The 21,072-nt window shown below is 39.8% G+C and overlaps 2 protein-coding genes across 3 annotated transcripts; both read left to right on the top strand.

Moving 5' to 3' along the window:
- Nucleotides 1-2,219: 2,219 nt before the first annotated feature.
- LOC115589357 (uncharacterized) lies at nt 2,220-18,952 on the top strand. The gene is made up of 4 exons (XM_030430200.1): nt 2,220-2,568; nt 2,664-2,747; nt 18,046-18,197; nt 18,287-18,952. The coding sequence occupies exons 1-4, from the start codon at nt 2,220-2,222 to the stop codon at nt 18,338-18,340; spliced, it is 639 nt and encodes a 212-aa protein (XP_030286060.1). The 3' UTR covers nt 18,341-18,952.
- LOC115590616 (myelin-oligodendrocyte glycoprotein-like) lies at nt 7,175-16,808 on the top strand. Of its 2 annotated transcripts, XR_003985789.1 has the most exons (7): nt 7,175-7,269; nt 8,244-8,444; nt 10,859-11,236; nt 11,945-12,013; nt 13,209-13,321; nt 13,465-15,394; nt 16,694-16,808. XR_003985789.1 is itself a non-coding variant. In XM_030432054.1 (6 exons), the coding sequence occupies exons 2-6, from the start codon at nt 8,357-8,359 to the stop codon at nt 13,519-13,521; spliced, it is 705 nt and encodes a 234-aa protein (XP_030287914.1). In that variant the 5' UTR covers nt 7,175-7,269; nt 8,244-8,356; the 3' UTR covers nt 13,522-16,144. The 2 variants fall into 2 exon arrangements, 1 of the variants encoding a protein (XP_030287914.1); XM_030432054.1 differs by lacking the exon at nt 16,694-16,808 and having other exon boundaries at nt 13,465-16,144.
- Nucleotides 18,953-21,072: the final 2,120 nt, after the last annotated feature.

The raw sequence follows: 21,072 nt of genomic DNA, 5'->3' as shown, positions 1-21,072 counted from the left end.
GTTTGTATTGTTTTTATTGAGTCAGTTCCTGGTGAACACATTTAACCTTGTGACTCACCTGGACATGTGAACAAATAAAGCTGGAGGAGCTCAGTTAGTTTCATCCTTTCTGTCGTCCAGTCTTGTTGCTGTTCTCCTCCTGGATTCCTGTTGAAGGTAAAATCAGCATTATAACTTTTATGGAATGATGATGAGGCTGCACAATTAAAATGTGTAAATGTCTCTTTTCTACAAGTGAATAAAAGAAGCTGTTCTCAGAGGACTATAAAGTCCCAAAACAATATTTGAATATAGACAGGTGGCAGGGTCCGCCACATATAGAAAAAGTATGAAAGTATGAAATTTAGTTTGTTTGGTATATTTAGTTTGTTTAGGCAGAAAAATGGATGTGATACAAATGTCCACAGTTAGCCTGGCTTCATTTTGTTTCTGTTTTTATCACCTCCTGTGCTTCCATCAGATCTTTTTTAACGGTTACATGCAACTTCAGACTGCAAACTAATGTTCAACCAGGCTTTATCGACTTGTAGTCATAGAGGTTGATCAATTGTTATCAGAAGGTCGCTGGTTGGATTACCCAAATATGCATGTGGAAGTGTCCTTGGGAAAGATACAGAACCCCAAACCGCTCCTGATGATTAGAACAGCTCAAGATGTAACAAGTACAGGAAAATGAATCAGGCAAATTAGAGGAAGTAGATAAATACATACTAGGCATTATACAAAGAAAGAATGTTGTCATGTATAATGTTTGCCGGAAAAACAAGGAAGCCTAAAGGATAACAGTATGTTGTAGACAGGGTTTCAGGTCGATTATAAAGTGTCCCCCAACGTGACAAGTGTCAAAATTTGCCGTTTTTTAAAGGGAGTCTGGTGGTTGGGAGGTGGAGGTTCTGTGATGTCTCGAGTCTGACACCTCTGGAGCACGCCTTCTTTTTATTCTCATATTTTCTGTTGCCATAACCTGTAGCCTCATTCAGACTGGCTGATTGAACATTAGTTTACAGTCTTTATCAACTGTTGCCAGATGTTTTTAACGGTTACGTTAAAACATCTGGCGGAGCTGATGAAAACAAAAGCGAAATGAAGCCAAGCTAACTGTAGACATTTGGATCCCATCCATTTCATACTGTTTAACTTTGTTTATGTGTGGCAGACCCAGTTTATAGCCAGTTCAGCTGATCCAACTTTACTTCCACTTCGACTTATAGCTGCTCCTCCTTCAAGATTAAATATTGACTGTTCAGAGAGTTGATGGACTGACAGGATACTGCGCAGAGGACTAGAACGAAACAACAACAAGTAAGTGAAGCTTCAACCTGCTGATCGGCTCCCTTTAACCTCTCAATTAACATATTCACTACCTTTACATTTTTATTTATTTCTATTTATCATTTATTTCGTATTTCATCAGTGTCATTAACACTGGTGTTTATCTCAGTCAGAAGGGTTTATGGATCCTGAATCTTCAACAATTTAAAAAACTTCAAAAAAATGCAATCAGCTGTTTAACGACTTGTTATGAATGACAAAATGTTGTTATTGTTGTATGTAACTGTAACTAGCATGTACAATATAACAATTAGCACGTGAGCATGACATTGGCCGTAATCAAAGAAGACTGCAGAAATAAAAAATAGAAAAGTGGCTGAATAAAAAAATGTACATACCATTATATTCACCGAAATAACATTGAAATGAATGTTTGATGAAGTCAAATCTTGTTCCTCTAATAAAACTGTCTCCTCTCTGACAGGATGAAGATGATCTTGGTTTTGCTCAGTGTTCTGACCTCCTCTGTCTGTGGTCAGTAGTCCGGCTACTCACATTTAATTTGATTTTCTATTGTATAATTAACACCCTCAGGTGTTGCCAGGAGGTTATTTCTTGTGGACACCTTTAGATTTTGATCACAAAATGCCTGAAAATAGAAATTAATGATCTTATTTCTTTTCTTTGGCAATTCACCATGGTATAAGTATAAAGCCTGTGAAAGTGTCCATTCAGGCCTCTGCGTCGTCCATTAATTCCTGATAATGGACACCTAGGCAGGCATTATCCCTCACCTGGTGGACACACACAGTAATAACTAAATCTAAATTGCTGCTTTAGTTAAGGATCTCTCAGTTCCTTGATAAAAGTGTTTCAGGCTGAAATGAGGTGAAGTTTGATGTTAGTCCACATGATGTCTCTCTTTGCCCTCACTCTTGTCTGCAGTGATGTCTGCTGGGAAAATAAACAGGACCTTCTATCAGGCAGAGGAGGACGAGAACATCACCATCAGATGGGACAGTACCATCAAAACCAACAGGTCTCTCACCAACATGCGTTGTTTTCTGTGGTCAAACCCTTCAAAGCTTTTGTATGAAATGTTTAACAGCGTCGACGTCCCAGAGTCTCAGGATCCACAGTTTGCAGGACGAGTCCAGGTTGACAAAGACGCCCTCAGAGACAGACGGATCAGACTTCATGTGTCCAGACTCAGGACTGAAGACTCTGGAAACTACTGGTGTGATGTGGCTACTAATTATGACAAGGTCACAGAGAGATGGCTGCTGCAGACCACAGGTGAGCTGAACTCTGCTGCAGTGCAGGATGGAAACATGTTACTGCCACACGGGTCAGACATCAGAATCTAACAGCCTCCTGATTTACACCCAAAGAACATTTTGTCTTGAATGTGACCTCTCGTGGAGAAAACAGAGGACATGAGGAACACAACGTCATCACAACAGCGTCAACTGAAGGTAGGTCACCATGGTTACTCATAGAGAAATAATGCATCATGGGAAACTGGTGCCAAATCTGATTTTGAGGGCCGTCCGACACCTGAACCGCACATCTGTGTTTACTTGTTGTTTCCTGTTTATTTACTCACTTATTGTCTTGTTTCTATTTTTGCTGAGTTGGTGAAAATGTTCTTGATGTGGTGGTTTGACTTTGATGAGTTGATGCTCCTGATATCAGATACTAACACTGGTTTTCTGTCTTCATGCAGATGCTGAACACACACCAAGAGGGTCGAAGGAAGTGAGATCACAAGATCCGAATAAAGTTGCAACTGGTGCAGTTCTTTTATTTGGTGCTATAATATGTCTCCTCGGTGCAGCTCAGTGGTGCCTGTCAGCTCTCATTCGTCGATGTAATAAAGGTTTGTTTGTTCTTGATGTTGTTCAGAATTGAACTATTTTGTTTGTGTCAGTGCTTTGTTTGAACTTACTTTTCTCTCTTGTCAATCACACAGTTCAACATCAGGACAGACCTGCCATCATTTAGTTGTTGACGGAGATCAATAGAGTTCATCGTCTGAGCAACTTACATCCAAAGCTGTTCCGATGTGAGCACATGTAAATGCCGTAACCCCCGAATCACAATGCTTTCTGATCAATAATCATCATCAATGAGAATACAATGACTTGGTGGATAAAGTATTGTAACAATGTTGTAAGTTCAGAAAATCACATCACTGTAATGCTGCTTCAAAACCTGGAAACTAATATTGTATTGGCTAAATGCTAATTAGCTTCACTTCACAATACTGATAGTTGTAAATATCAGTTCAGCTAAGTTACTCTTAAAGCTTTGTAATTTACTTTTACATACTCCCTGCACTTTAACTTGCATAATATTCTAAGTACACTGTAGTGGTAAGTATGTATTTCATATTTAGTACAATACATGTTGAAGAAGTTAATCAGTCATCCAGGTGATGGTAATTCTATTTTCTGTATCGTAAGCAACTGGACTTGTTTCAGTTTCTTGAAGATGTTTCAAGTCTCATCCAAGAGGCTTCTTCAGTTCTGACAAACTGGAGGGGAGTCACAGGCTTTTAAACCCAATGTGGGAGTGTCCTTACAGAGTGTGGGAATGTCCTTACAGAGTGTGGATGTGTCCTTACACAGTGTGGGAGTGTCCTTACACAGTGTCGGTGTTTCCTTACAGAGTGTGGGAGTGTCCTTACAGAGTGTTGGAATGTCCTTACAGAATGTGGGAGTGTCCTTACAGAGTGTGAGAGTGTCCTTACAAAGTGTGGTTGTGTCATTACATAGTTTGGGAGTGTCCTTACAGAGTTGTTAAGGACATGCGTGACCTCTGATTTTCAGAGTCTTTAGTACCACCTGTGGGTCTTTGGTCCAACCGGCCTTCATGTAGGTTGTTAGGGCCAGGTGAGCCCAGGTGTGAGTGGTTGCTCAGCTTGTAGGTGGGTGATAAGTGATGTCTTAGACCACCTCATCTGTTCACAGACGGTCGTTCCAGTTTGACACAGATGGATTCCTTTAGTCCTCTTTCAAACATGTATATGTGAATATTAGGGCTGTCAAAGTTAACGTGTTAATAACTTGTTAATGCAACATCCTCTTAACGCCGTTCATTTTTTTAACGCCCGATTAACGCTTGGTATTAAAAAAAAAAAAAGAAATGCTCATTGTTTGATTTATGGCCGTCGGTGGCACCTGTAGTCTTGATCCAGAGGGTGGCAGAAGATTAAGAAAGGGAGTCAGAAGAAGAAGAAGCAGGGTTGGCGTTCGGGAAAAACACGGTGGACTGAAAAGCGAAAGTGAAAGGAAATGGAGAAAGGACTTATGAGCGGCAAATTTACTTTCAAAACACTGCTAGACGGTTCGGTCGATAGGACAAAAGTTATCTGCACGTACTGTCGACATGAAATGAGTTAACATTGAAGTACGTCGAGGCTCAAATATCATTTGCAAGCCAAATACGGCAGATGCAGAGAGCCCACCCCCTCCCCCCTTGCCAAAAGCAGACATCACCATGTTTTGATTCCATTTATAGTAAAGGGGATATTTTTTGAGCCTTTTATTTTCCTTGAAAAAAATACATTAAGGTACATTTAGAACAGAAAAAAATGTGCCAAAAAAATTGCGATTAAATGCGAGTTAACTATGGACAAAATGTGATTAATAGTGATTAAAAAAATGAATCGTTTGACAGCCCTAGTGAATATACATTAAACGTCAGGTCTCATCATGTTGGACTGCAGCCGTCAGGTCAAAGTGCAGATCGGTTCTAAAGGGATCATTGGATGTGTTGTTTTTATTGATGCTTTTTAACGGAATATTTTATCTTCTGTAAAGCACTTCTGACTCTGTGAAGCATTTATTCTGACTTTGTGTTCAAACATGATATCTGACTGTTTTTTATGATGCTGAAATAAAAAAATATATTTACTGTCAAACTCCTTTGTGTCTTTTTTTGGCTTCTTCAGTTCTGACTGGCTGGAGGAGAGCTTGAGGATTTAAACCCTGTGTGTGTCTCAAACAGGGGTGCAGCTTTTTTTCTTATTTATAAAATAAATTGAGGACGATCGCAGTCCTTCAATTCATTCTCACAGTATTTGAGAAATATGTCACAACTTCAGTTTGATCAATAAGTTACTGAATTTAGATAAATAATAATGATAAAGGTCAGCGAGGACATCATGCAATATTTACAAAAGAGAACTTAAAGTGGGCTGATTTCTGCATTACCTATTGGTTTGATCCACCTGGCCTGCCCCACCCCATACTCACCTGCTCCTCATCAGCTAATCAGCCCTCAGTATTTGTACAGATCCTTTTCCCTCAGTTCTTTGCCAGATTGTCTAGTGTGTTAGCCTAGCTCTCCAGCGTTCTGTCATTTGATTCTGATCCTCATCCTGCCTGATTTGACCTGCATTTTTAGACTTCGGACTTTACCTTTTGCCTGCTCCTTTTAGAGATAGATTTGTTTGCTTCGCTGACTGATCACCTGGTTTGACCTTCGCTTTGTATTAAAACCTGTTTTTGCACCTGAACTGTTTTTGTGTCGTGCTATTGGGTTCTTGCCTGCCATTTTGTGAAGCCTGACAGATTTAAACTTTTGTGTTTGGAGAATGATTTGTTTTTAGGTTTACTGCTTTATCTCAAAAAGATATGTTCTATTTGACTAGCAGCATGTTGCCTTCTCTACACAGATGGCGTGATACCCGATACAAGAAGTACAGGATTCCACTGATGTCAGTAGAAAGCCTTTATATTTATTAGTCACTACTAAAGATAAAAAGAAAAGATTATTATGTTTGTTCGTGGAGAACACACTCAGGTCTATACTTGCAAATTGCAAAACCAACCTATAACTACAGTCAACACCAGCAAGGAGATGAAGAGGGAGAGAAATTCACCAGACTCCCTTAAAAAAATCGCTCGATTTTGTGCGTCGTCGAGTTAAGAGAAACTTTATAACCTTTAATAAGCGTGGTTTCTCACAAATTATTGAATATTTAAACCTTCTTGTTAATTCGGCATATGTTACGGCATATGTTACAGCCTCGTTTTAAGGGCTGCAGTTCCCGCATCCAAGCATCTCCCTGGTGCAAATATACTATTTACGAAATCGTTCATTAAACCGTCCATCTCTCTGGTGATTGATTATCTTCAATTTTACTGTCAATTAAAATCAAATTTAAAGTGGACGGATGTTGATGGGAGCGCTCTCTCTCTCTCTCCCTCTCTCTCATAAATACACGGTGAAGACACGGAAGTCACTCTGCTGAAGAACGGAGTTTTAGGTCTAATAATAATGTGACTTTAACCACGATGGTATGGATTTATTACAGTTCCTCTTGTTTTCACACAGTTTTAAAGGTGTTCTATCTGTAACGAGAGCGGATTACAGTTGTGTTCCCACAATGGATCCTCCGTGTGGATGTTTTATATTCTCTGTAAAGTAGCCTATATTCGCCCTCCATAACGCATCAATAACAACAATAACTCCGTCTCCTCCAATCATGGACCAACAGGTGAGCCTTGATTTATTTTAAAAACTCTCCCACGTGTCTGCTGCTGTCGGTGACTCACATTTCTATTTCCGCGATAATAAACTATCAACGGTAGTGACTGCATACAGCGACCTGCACCGGATTTGAAATTTCTCTTTAGTGATTTTTCCCAGATGTTAACAACAGCTGGCTCTGTATGTGACTAGTGAACATGTTTCTGATTGTCACTATACTCCCGTCTTTTGGCTCGATTTACGGAGGTCCAACTTCTCCCCTGATGAACATGTACATGAGTGGTTTAATTATAATGTGGGTACAATATTACACCGAGAAAGTGACCGCCTCCTGAATTTAAATGAAGCGTAGGCGGGATTAACCGAGCGTTGATTTCAGTTGGGGTGAGTCAGCTCTGGTGAACAATTTCAAATTTCCCTGTGTGTCTCACCTCGACTGGTTGGTTTCAACCTCTCTGTCGTCCTGTTGCTTTTTCTTCTCATTGACGCCTGTTGAAGGTAAAATCAGCATTATAACTATAGTTTATAGAATAAAGCTGCACAATTTAAACTGTGTAAATGTCTCTTTTCTTAAAGGCGCACTGTGTGGTTTTGTATATAAGAAATTCAAACTCGTATATATCGTATATAATACAATATTAATGGGGAAACAGTAGCAAACTCAGAAATGTGTATTTCTTTCCATCAGTGAATAAAGAAACTGTTTTCAGAGGAAAATAAGGTCTCAGAACACTGTTTGAATATAGAGAGGTGGCAGGGTCCGCCACATATAGACAAAGTATGATGGTATTAAATGGAGCTTGTTTGTATATTTAGTTTGATGAGGCAGAAAAAATAGATGTGATCCAACTGTCCACAGTTAGCTTGGCTGCATTTTGTTTCTGTTTTTATCACCTGCTGTGCTTCTGTCAGCTGTTTTAACGGTTACCTGCAACCATGGCAACAGAGACGTTAGTTTGTTTATGGGCGTGGCGTCGGCTCTCTATCAGGAGACTGTTTTAGGGGAAGGGGGTCTTTGTGTGCGATTGAAAACGTAATTCCCAAACGCACATGAGCTCATGACTACTCTTTACTTGAAGCATAACCAGAGTTGCTACTGAAAGAATACGAAGAAAGCAGCATATAAACAGGGTTCTAGTTATATTCTCTGTGGGAGTCTGTGAAACCCCTAACTCTGATATTAGATAAGATGGGCTTTATTTATCACACAACAGAAAATTCAGCTAAAGATGCAACAAGTACAGGAAGAGGAGGTAGATAAATACATAACAGGCATTACACAAAGAAAGAAATATTGTCATGTATAATGTTTGCTGGATTAACAAGGAAGCCTAAATAGGTAACAATATCTTATAGACAGGGTTTCAGGGTGATTATAAAGTGTCTGGTAATGCAATGAGTCTCATGATTTAGTGTTTTTAAAGGGAGTCTGGTGACGGAGTCTGATTCGTGTCTCAACATGTCTTCCACAGTTTTTGGGAAATTTTTGATGACTCGAGTTCCTGTGATGTGTTGACACTGATCCTCTGCAGCAGCAGCAGCTTTGTCTTCAGTCTGTCTGTGTTTGTTAAACCAACTCGTTTCAATGGACCTGGAGCTCAATCACAGCTTTTCTCTGTATTCTGTAACTCTCGTCGTCCTTCTGCTGATTTTCTCCTGCACACCTGCTGAAGGTAAACTCCCATATTCTTATATTGTCTGTTACCATAACCTGTAGCCTCACACAGACTGGATGTTGTCCACTAATTCTTGTATTTTCTCGAAAGAGACACTATGTAGTATTGGAGAAGATATTTTAAGCTCTTCAGTGACTGATTTTAGTTTTCATGACTGAACAAACAGAATAAACAAACAAACTCAACTTCATACTGTTTTGCTTTGCTTATATGTGGTGGACCCTGCTACCTTTCCAGCTTCAAGCAGTGTTCTGGGGACCTTATCTTCCTCTGAGAACAGCTTGTTTTATTCAGTTGTGGAAAAAATACATATTTCTGAGCTAATATTCTCATTGATATTGTAGATATTGGTCCTATAAAGATGTCAGATATTGGTATTATTGTAAAAGTCTTGAGTTTTCCACTGTGCTTAAAAAGCAATGCAAATAAAATCAAATCTAAGTATTTCTACCAGATTTCTGAATAAGTAAACGTAAAAACTACACATACAAAGCCAAGAACATGATAAGACTAACATGAAAAGAATCTAACATCACATTTGTTCTTTGATTAATCTTTAACTTGATCAGTCTCCATGACTACAAGTTAATGAAGCCTGGTTGAACATTAGTTTGCAGTCGTTAAGTCAACTATGGCAACAGCAAAGCGCAGTGCAGTTAACGTTCAAACATCTGGTGGTATCACAGGAGATGATGAAAACAGGAACACAATGTAGCCAAGCTATCTGTCAATACAACAGGTGGTTATGTAGCACCGGTATCACACCATTTAATGCGCCACTGGACTAGTTCTAGGTTCTAAGGAGTGGGGAGCAAAAATAATCACACCAGAGACCGTTTCTTTAAATGTAAAAGGCCGGCAATTTACTGAATGCAAAACACACATATAAAACACAGTACACAAACAAAAAGAGTACTCTGCAGGTTCTTAATATTGAGGCAATTATAATAAATGAAAAGGTAATTCACTCTTTTTTGTTCTTTAGTTCACCCAGGTTATTTCAGTCAAGCTAAATAAGTTGAACTGGACCAGTCTTTTCTTAGGTTACACCTATTTTTGGAATTCCTATTTTTCTTTCTGAGTTAACTTTTTTTCCCTTCCTTTACAGGCAAGAAAATACCTTCAAATACACATTCAAATCAAAGTGGACCACAATCATTTCAAATCACATTCAAATATATGAACTCAATATGCAAATAAAAGTATGACACGTTCAATTCAAGTTCGAGTCCAAATGAGGGTTCAAGAGTTCAGTTCAATGAAAAGTTTCAGTTCGATTCAGTCCAAGAAATAATAATCCAATCAGCTCTCAGTTCAGTTCAAAAATAATTCCTGATACTCCTACCGCTCTGGCAGCGAGTCACCATATGCAGAAGATTTCCTCACTGATGCGATGGAGAAGGTGAGAATGAAGATCTGGGTCTAGCCCGCCATCTTGGATCCCGTCTGTGAATGTGCACGCCCGCACAGTGCAGACCAGTCCTCGCTCCGTCCGAGCTTCAAACCGAGCAAAAAAACTGACCAAAACCGGTGTGGCTTAGTTTTCATAAAATCCCCCGTCAGTTCCCGACCAGGCAAGTTATGTTTCTCAACTGCAAAATCTACTTTTTCACTCCTTTCTCTGCTTGTTAACTACCGCTCCTTATCTCCGGTTTCTCCTCTGCTGCAGCGTCTCTCAGGTGCTGCGTCTAGCGTCACTCGCCTCTTAAAGGGGCAGCGACATGAATTTTCTGTCAACATACTTTTAATCTTCAACATTAAATTATTGTTGTATTAACAGTTTTAATTAACTCTGAGAAATCAATTTACATTAAATGAATCACTTTTAACTTTTAACCTTATTTATGCAGCTTTTAAACGATTTATTCTTATTTATATGTCATATTTTAACATGGGTTACAGTTAAATACACTTAAAATACTCAGAAGCTGCTCCGTTGTCTGGTGTTACTGCTCTAAACATTCTTTTGTCTCACCATCATCACATCATAACAATCATCCAAAGTCACAAACAAAAAATGACCTCACTGTCAGACATCCTGTAGGTGTGCTTAAGAGGAGAAGAGTTCCTTATAGCAGCTTTAACACACGAAGAGCCACAGAACAAAGCCAAGGCCATAGATACTCATACTTTTTTAACAAACAGCCAAAGTTTGTGTATACATAAGTCTTTAAACAAATATTAGCCTTTAATACTGTGTACTGTTGATTCACACCGACATGGAGCCAACTGGGCTCAGAAACTTCAAATCATAGAATATATTTGGGTTTTGGATCAAGATATTTGAAGACATCACTTTGGTGACATTTTGTAGACCAAGTCATGAAGTTGTTGTAAATGTGCTGGAGATAAGCGATGAGTTCATGTTAAAGTTTCAATTGTTAATATTAAAGTTTTCCTCTATTTCTCAGGGAATTTTAGGGTGATTGGGTCACCTGAGACAATTGTTGCTGCCCTGGGTGATGACACCATCCTGCCGTGTCACGTGGAGCCTCAGATTGACGTGACTGGTCTGACAGTGGAGTGGTCCAAGCCCGACCTTAAGCCTGACCCCAATGATCGCCTGCGCCGGGTCGAGTACGTCCATCTGTATCGGGACGCCCGAGAGGACCTGGACATGAAGATCGCAGAGTACGTCAAGAGGACGGAGCTGTTCGCAGACGGCCTGACACGAGGCAACATATCGCTCAAGATCACCAACGTGACGTTTGAAGATGAAGGGAGATATCAGTGTTTCATCCCGAAGTTAAAGAGCCATTTTAAGTCTTCAATCATTTACCTTTATGTTGGTGAGTGTTAAAATCTTGTTTATGGTTGAGATAAATTGCATTATACTTGTGACACATGATGATGCTAATGTTGCTAATCCAGATATCCAAATTAAAGGTGCAATATGTATGAATTTTAGTTGGAAACATTCAAAAGTAACTAAAATTATCAACAGAATTTGTGGAAACACAGTTTTGTATGTATTTAATGGGTTTGCATCTACCAAAGTTAGCATGCTAACCAGCTATCCCAGCCGGGTCCGAAAGCTCTTGTGCTAACACTATCTCCGTGCTCCCAACCCTCAGGCTGGACTGCTATCTGCACAGCTAACTGAGCTAATGGCAGCTACAGTAAGCAGCAGTTAGTTGCCAATTCTTACATACTGCACCTTATTGATGAGTGCCTCGAATAACTTTAAAACTCGGTGGCTAATTTTGCAACAACATACGTAGCTGTTCCCCCCACAGGACACTGCTACTGTCTGCTTTGAAAATTGAGTCATGAGGCGCCGTTTAACTCAGTGGGAAGAGCGAGTGTCCCATGTACAGAGGCTTTGTCCTCGCTGCAGCGGATGTGGGTTCGAGTCCCGGCCTCGGGCCCTTTGCTGTGTGTCACTCCCCTTCTCTCTCGACCTGTTTCCTGTCAAATCCTTCAGCTGTTCTTTCAATAAAACCTAAAAGGCCAAACAAATCAAAAATATTAACTTCTGAGTCATCTGTTTTTTTCAGAGCCAAAGTCTGTCACAACAGAGACGCCGCTGCAGACACCAGATCCTAAAGAGAAGATTGATATCAACGGTGAGAACATGATCAATTCAAGCTGAAACAGTTTGTTTTTAGTCTTATCTAATGGATAACAGCCTGTTTATTCAAATGCAACATTTTCCACTGCCGAAAGTTTCTCACTAGAGAAACACGGGCTAGTCATTGGACAGCAAACATTCCCAGGGTGACTGGAGATTTTATTTGTTAATGAGTCTGCATAGACGAGACAGAGAGACACTGTTCACTGTGGGAAAATGGACATGTGGCGTGGGAGCATGTGACTGTTTAATGAGCCCTCAATGGAACATTTGTTCATCTACGGTATAAAAGCATATTGTTATTCTTCCATCGTGATTTTTGACAATTTACTCCTGCCACATTTTACAACATACAATCTTCATTCAGACATCACAACATTAGGCTCAATGAGGACAACAACGGCTTATAATTTTTTTTATATATTTCTGGCACACTCTCTGAAATATTCAATGTTTTGTGTCAAATTTTCCCCCTTTAGTATTAATGTACAATATTTTCAAAAGGTCCATAATTTAGCAGTTTTTCATGCTTTCCTCAAGATACTTCATTCAAATATCCCACTTGGGTTTTTTTTGTATTTTGTAGTTATTATCGTACTTACAATAATTGTGATTTTAAAAAATGAAATATTGATATCATGGAAACAACAAACAAATCAAATATCTTTTGAGCATTTCTTTTTTTGTATTCTTGCTTTGTTCAAGTAGATGACAGTAATGTGATTGCCAACCAACATACAACAGAAAAAGACGAAGGATTTGACTGAGACCTTTTTGTTTTTGGTCAAAATTTGTGGAGACAACGTGATAATATCGTTATCCTGAATTATTTTGTCCACAATGATCGTCCTCTGACATCTTGACCTCCTATGTCATCCTGCGTCTTTTCTAGACTTTTGATGTTATTTGATTTTCAAATCCAAAGAACATTTTAAAATATTCAACTTTAATTAAAGCTGAGTTACAATGAAGGAAATAAAGGGCACAGCTAGTGGATCATAGAGAAATAAACCAAATAAACTGCAATAAAATCAGGGATTCTGAGTGCATGAATAAGAAATATGAAACCCATTAAACCCATCTTCTCATCATCAGCCTTTTCCTATCAGTTGATTAATTGCCATCTTTTTTAAGTGATTTATTCCAGCTTCAGTCGCTCTTACAATGTCTTGTTTGATTTGTATCCTTAGAGGTCTGTGCAGGAGAAGTACTGATCACAGCTGTGTGTGTCAGTGCTTTGTTGACGATCCTGACGGCTGTTGTATTCGCAGTATATTGGAGACACAAGCTTCAAAAACAAGAAGTACGTGAGAGGCTTTAATTGAATGTTTAGTTGTGTTTTGTTAATGTTTGAGTGCTGGAAACAAAACATACAATTTGCTTTTTGTGAGACAGTTGACTTAATAATCGTTTTCTTTTCGTTTTTTTTTTTTTCTGTCCATCCAGATCAAAAGGGAACCCGTTAAAGGTGCTTTGCTCAAAGGGCATGTTGAGAGATTTTAGCAGAGAGAACACTAACTGCTTGGATCTTACCAGTTAGCGCGAGGATTTAAACCAGCAACCCCCTCCAGCCACAGATGTATACACGGGAGGGAGGACGGAGGGAAATCCCGTTGCTTCGAGCTGAACGTGAACTTTGACCTTGTGGCTTTAAAATCTTTTGACCATGTGACGTCTGGAGACCTTCAGCAGTGAATTTCTTCACTAAAACTTTGACCTAGTTGGATTTCCATCTGTCTTGCATGTGTACTGGTCAGATGTGGACTCAAAGAAGCAACTCATGTCTATTTTCATTACTTGGTGTTGCCCCCTGGTCTGGTGGGCACCAGGGAGAGGTGTGTTCTGAACCCTGCAGCTCTGTATGTTGGAACAAAGAGGCAGAAAACTTAGCTTGCGTTCAGCTCAACTGCAGGATTTATTCTCTCCTTCACAAAAAGACATATTAGACAATTGACTTCCTGAGGTATTAACCAGAATACTTAGTATTGCGTCAGGTGAATTGCAGTACTTTCAAGGATAGCAGATATGGCAATATCTTACGAAAACATACATTCATCCATAGCATGTTAGTGCATTCAAAACAACAGCACCATGAAATAACAAAATGAATGTCCATATACACTGAACAAGACAAAACCAATTATCTCTCACTTGGTTACTGTCACGTTTTTCACAGCTTAACTCCTACCAAATTACACATAAAACTACAATATATTCTGACAGCGAGTAACTCTCAACCTTTAGCTTTCAGCATTAGCTCTGGTTAAATCATAACAAATCAATGTGCTTATGTCTCTCCCCTAACCCACATATATTCATGCAACCACTCACATCTCTGTTAACTCAGTAACAACAAAACAGACCCCTTTACATGTCTCATGGAACTTCAATTGTACTGCATCTTGTTAACGAGCTCATGAGCAACAGGTCCGCTAGCCTAGCATGGCAGTATATTGCGAACATCTCTATTTCCACACTTTACTGCAAAACGACTCAACTCTCAACAGTACACGCTCCCACTTAGGATTCACAATGCAGTTATCCCTTATACTGGGGTACATGCTTATAGTTTTGAGGAATATTAACCCACCTGTATGTTGGAACAAAGAGGCAGAAAACTTAGCTTGCGTTCAGCTCAACTGCAGGATTTATTCTGCAGAACATGCCTCTAAAGGGTTTCAAGTTCCTCCCCAGCGCTATGCGCCACCTAGTGACCTGTCCTGAGTATTGCGCCAACAAAAAGAGCACAATGAAATCTGCGTTTAATTACTATTTGAGACATAATAAAATAAAAAAAGATAGGGGTGCCCATTTTTAAACCACATGACTATTTTAAACACTTTTAACTTGTTTTTAACCATGAATTAGACCTTGATCAGATACTGAACTGCAGTTTCTATGACTTTTTAATATCTGTATTGACATTTTTTCATTCTTCTTTTAACCCTTTACATTGGCATCAGAGAATATATATATATATGTATGAATATTTTGGTTCCCCCTCTCTGCTGCAGACAGTGACAAATGCGCAACCTGGAAAAATGTAAACTTCCTCTTCCTCTGAGTGCCAGACATTTTCTTTCTTCCTGAGCATGTTCAGTCAAGATATAAAAAAGGACAACCTGGGCGTAATTAGGTAAGGTTGTGTTGTAGAAAGGGTTCCAGGACGATTATAAACTGTGAAATTTGGCGTTTTTTAAAGGCAGTCGGTGGTTTGGAGGCAGAGCTTCCATGATGAGTCGACACTGATCCTCTGCAGCAGCAGCTTTGTCTTCAGCCTTCTGTCTGTGTTGTTTTAATGGACCTGGAGCTCAATCTCAGCTTTTCTCTGTCTTCTGTAACTCTTAACTGATTTTCTCCTGCACGCCCACTGAAGGTAAACGCAACTAAAACTGAGCAGATTATTTTTATTCTCATATTTTCTGTAAATTTAACCTGTAGCCTCGGTTGGATTGGCTGAATGAACATTAGTTTGCAGTCTTAATCCGACTGTTGCCAGATGGAAACACAGGAGATAAAAACAGAGTGAAGCCAAGCTAACTGTGGACATTTGGATTGCACCCATTTCATACTGTTTTACTTTGTTTACATGTGGCGGACCCTGCCATCAATTTAGCTTCAAACAGTGTGATGGGACCTTATTTTATATTAACAGCTTGTTTATTCATTTATGGAAAATATTGATATTAATGAGTTTATAGCCAGTTCAGCTAATCCAACTTTACTTTCACCTCAACACGTCTGCTGATCCTCCTTCAGGATTAAATATTGAGAGTTCAGAGAGTTGATGACTAGCAGGATTGTTGTTATTTTAATGTAACTATTTGTTTACAATAGAAAAATGTCATCAGAAATTATCACAACGAGCATTAAGTATAATTTGTATGTAACTGTAACTATGTACAGTATTGTAGTGGACTGAACAGACATAATTCACCATCTGCTTAATTTTCCTCTTACTGACGGCCCCCTAGTGAGCATCAGTGAATATCCATGGCAATGAAGAGTTGTGCGTGAATTACCATGGCAACAGAGTTGGGAGGGTCTAGGAGAGTTGGCGTTTTTCCTGCTGTTGGAGTGTCTTTGTTTTTTTGTGAATAAACGACTGATAAAGCAGTCAAAGAGAGAGGTTGTTCGCTTCCTATTTTCCCCGACATTGACTCCAATGTTTGGCTGCTGGATGCCTCCACAGACATCTCTACGAACAAGTCGACTAATGCCGTCTCCCTCAAGCTGCCCGCCCTGCTGGAAAAACCAGCATAGACCAGCACCAACACACAACATATGCTGGTCTTTCTGGTGACTACTGGTGACTACCAGAAAGACCAGAATATGTTGTGTTTTGGTGCTACGATCATAGACCACCTCCAAAACACCAAACATATGCTGGTCAAGCTGGTGACTGCCAGCATATATTGTGTTTTAGTGCTGGTCTATGCTGATTTTTCCAGCAGGGTGACTTCTGGGAATCATCTGCCTCAGCCTGGTTCGCCTAAACAGAAGCACAGTTTGCACTCTCGGAAATTACAGCCATTGCCCTGAAATACTATTATGTGGTGTCGGCACTGGGTAAAACCCTCTGTAATAAGAGAAATATGAAACCTTCAAGACTCAACTCTTGAAAGCCTCTGAGCTTTCTGACACAGAATGAGCTGATTGGCTTTTCTCTATCCAGGGCCTCAGTGACAACAAGCCGTCTGAACTCATGGACAGGATGCTGGATCTCATGGGAGAGCACAGGCCATATTTCCTCTTCATCCAGCTGTTTCTGCAACAGCTACCCTCTCGATGGTGACAGGACACATTACAGCTGCCGCCACAGCAGTGGCTCCCCCGCTGCGGCAACCCAATGGACTGTGTTTTTACCACACAAAGCCAAGCGGTGCCGATCCCCTTGCTGTTTTGAAGGGGCGGGAAACGCAGTCCGGGGCTCCTGTGTGACACTGGTGCGCAGCGGAGCATCCTACCTGCATTGACTGTGGACATCCTGGGTGACGGACATGGCCCCCCATGGTAGCTGCAAATGGCAGGCAGGTATGTGGAGTTGTGCTTTGATGGACAGACATTTGGCTGAGACTTTGTCACGGCCAAGGTAACCTTCCCTATCCTTGGCGCAGATATCCTGTGCGCCTATGGCCTGCTGGTGGATGTCCAATTGATCAACGCTTCCACCTTCTGTTCATACACATGTACCCTTATTGGAACAAGCTCCATCAGGCTGTCTGGCATGCTTTCAGCCACAGACTATTTTCTCCATCTTCTGCACCTCACACAGCCCACCTTCTCATCTTCTGCTACAAAGCATGGGGTAGAGCACCACATCACCCCCACCGGTCCACCAGCCTACGCTAGGTTCGACGTCTCGATCCAGCCAAGGTGACCGTCACCAAGGCAGAGTTTGAAAACATGGTGCATCTCGGCATCATACGCCGCTGTAACAGCCCCCCTGCTTCACCCCCCACATCACCCTGAAGCCCGGGGGCAGGTGGCGCCCATGTGGTCACTACCGTCGCCTTAATGATGCAAGGACCCCTGACCGGTACCCTGTCCCACACATACAGGATTTTTCATCCCACCCAGAACAGCTTTAACTGAAGGCAGGTCACCATGGTTACTCATAAAGAAATAATGCATAATGGGAAACTTGTGCCAAACACGTGGTAAAAAACCTGAGGAAGCAGGAACATTACATGAAGCACAACATGTTGGAGAATTCAATATGAACACGCTGAAATAAATCTCACTTGATCTCCAAGTAAAATTAGTTTCTGCTCAGCAGGTTTTGGTAAATAAGTCACTACATTGCTTTAGTGCCACCATGTGGTCATGTGGTGTAACTTCTGTTGTGTGACCAGCAGCTGGTTGTCAGACGGATGTTTACTTGTTGTTTCCTGTTTATTTGGTCACTTATTGTCTCATTTCTACGTTTGCTGAGTTAGAATAAATGTTCTTGATGTGTTGGTTTGACTCTGATGAGTTGATGCTCCTGATATCAGATACTAAAACTGGTTTTCTGTCTTCATGCAGATGCTGAACACACAGCAGGAGGGCTGAAGAAGGAAGTGACATCACACGATTTGGACAAAGTTGCAACTGGTGCAGTTCTTTTAATTGGTGCTATAATATGTCTCCTAGGTGCAGCTCAGTGGTGTCTGTCAGCTCTCATCAACATAATAAAGGTGTGTTTGTTCTTCATATTGTTCTGAATGGAACTAATTTTGTTTGTGTCAGTGCTTTGTTTGAACTTACTCTCTCATCAATCACACAGGTCAACATCGGAACTGATGTGCCATCATTGAGTTGGAGATGGGGATCAATATAGTTCATCGTCTGAGCAACTTACATCCAAAGCTGCTCCGATGTGAACACATGTCAAGACCCTAAAAGGATGCTTTCTGATCAATAATCATCATAAATGAGAATACAATGCCTTGGTGGATAAAGTGTTGAAACAATGTAGTAAGTTCAGAAAATCACATCACTGTAATTCTGCTTTAAAACATTAATATTAATAATATTGTATTGGCTAAATGCTAATTAGCTTCACTTACTTAGTTAATAATTAATACTGATAGTTGTAAAATATCGGTTCAGCTAAGTTATGCTAAAAGCTTTGTACTTTACTTTTGCACACTCCCTGCACTTTAACTTGTATATTATTCTACGTACACTGTAGTGGTAAGTATATATTTCACATTTAGTACAATACATGTTGATGAAGGTCGTCAGTCATCCAGGTGATGGTTCTGACTGACTGGAGGGGAGTTTGAGGATTTAAACCCTCAAGCAGGGATACAACTTTTTTTCTGATTTAGAATCAATTGAGGACGATCACAATCCTTCAATTCGTTCTCACAGTTTTTGAGAAATATGTCACAACTTCAGTTTGATCAATAACTGAATTTAGAGTCATAAGAGTCAGAGAGAACAAGTGATGAACTGATGGAGGAAACTTGTTCTTCACCTTTATGTCGTCCATTATTTAGACAGGACATCTCATCAAGCTCTGTTTCCTATTGGACTGAAATGAAATCTGCTTGAACCTTTTCTTGTTGTAATGTGCAGTTGACTTCAACTGAAATGAAGTGCTGCTGTTTGATTTGTGTTTGTTATTTACTGTCTGTTACTGTGACTGAAAGAAAAGCTGTCATCTGTTCACGCTGGTGTTAAAGATAAAGGTCAGCAGAGGGCGCTCTTCATCTCACAGTGATTGTACTGAGTGGAGTTTGTTTCAGTCTCAGTCAGCTGTGTCTTCATACTTCTGTCTGTGTTTTGATTTTGTCAATTGCCAAGTGATTGATTTGTATATTACATTTCTTTATCGACCCTTTAAATGCTGTAAAACACTTTTCATATCAGGATTGTATTAAAGTAATAAAGGCCTACATGGACATCATGCAATATTTCCAAAAGAGAACTTAAAGTGGGCTGAAAGTCAGTTTGTAACTGTTTCTGTGTGTTAATAAAGTTTATTATAATGAACTTTGTGGCTGATAAACTCTTTGAGGTCTTGACATCTTCTGGGTGTCTGATATTAAAAGACTTACACAACAATCAAAACAACGTCTCTGATATAAATCTAGATGTATTTACTGTGTGTTCACATTATAAACAGAACATTAGGAGAGGCAGTGTGTTGTAACGATGTCCATCAGAGTGAAACCAGCTGTGACATTCACAGATCTGACAGTGGAGGATGTTGAACAGAGTCGAGGCAGCTTCATCCACCAGACGCTGATTGTTCAGATGTTAATCTGCGAACAAGATCACGTATGTTAAAAACCTCTAGTTCAATGTTCATCTAAGATGTTTCAGACTGATCACACATTTGTTAATTATCATGATTCAAGTTCTGTTGTCACACAACACAGTATGACAGCAGTCTGTGCAGCTGTCACCACACTGACAGGAGTTTTACATACAGTCAAGAAGTTTGACTTGTTTTTGTGACTATTTTTTGTGCCTGCACCACCTTCTTTATACTGAAACAAACTCCAAATCTATAAATCACACTACAGGAAGTAGTGCGGATGGTGGGCGGACAAAATCCTTCTAGGTTAGGACGCCTACAACCAAGGTTTACATCCAGTCTGTGGTTTGGTTTATGGAGCAAAAGCACGTTTGTGAAATTTACGAAAAGATACTGTTGGAGCTACTTGGTTGTTTGTTTGTAATTGATATTGCTTGATTAGTATAGTTTTATTTTGATTCAATTTGTGACATTATTTTGTATTACTAGTAATTTGAGGTAAATATTATTGTTTTGTTCAGCTAATTTATATTTTGTTTCATGGTAAATTGGGTAGCACTGGACACCAGAGATACGACGAGAATGCACCTGGGTGGGCACATGGTTTTTTACCAGTGCAAGAGCATACAAGAAACAGCATTTGTTTGTTATATTGTTTTTGCTTGCTTGTCTTTGGAAAAATAAATCATCAAGAAGAAAATAAGAGCTCTGAATGGACATTATGACTTGCCTGCGTACCATTCAACCCCATGGTGCTAAAGTGGCCCTCTTTGATTTTGACAAGTTTTAGTTAAATTGATTTTCTGACAAACGGCCACTACAAATACTTTTAGTTTCTGAAACAGTCATAACATTTAATCTGTAGGATTTCATTTGGTTGAGGTAGGAAGACATTGTGATTTGGGTTAGATGTTGAAATCTGTCCTTGAAATAGTGACACAATTTAACCTTTAGGATTCATGTACATGGTCACAAACTGTGACTGTTAAAGATGTGCTGACTGCCTCCATACAGGATTGTGTCACACCTCCAGGTATGGAGATTTGTTTGTTAACAGTTGACAACATCACTGCTTTACAGTGAAGTTGTCGACCATTGTTAGCATTTGTATTAACAGATCTGAATTTAAGAGTGATATCAGGTTCCTGTTTTGATGTGGTGAAGTCACAGACAGAATCTTTAACTTAAAAAACACATTGAAGGCTCTGATCCTGAAAACATTACTCCATATATTTTCTCAACTGCAAATGCATTGTGCAAGAACCATGATGCTGACTCATGTAGACAGTCGGCCAATCAGTCAC

The sequence above is a fragment of the Sparus aurata genome, chromosome 10 (genome assembly GCF_900880675.1).
Source record: "Sparus aurata chromosome 10, fSpaAur1.1, whole genome shotgun sequence".
Taxonomy (NCBI): Eukaryota; Metazoa; Chordata; class Actinopteri; order Spariformes; family Sparidae; genus Sparus; species Sparus aurata.
This window is presented reverse-complemented; position numbering and strand designations above follow the sequence as displayed.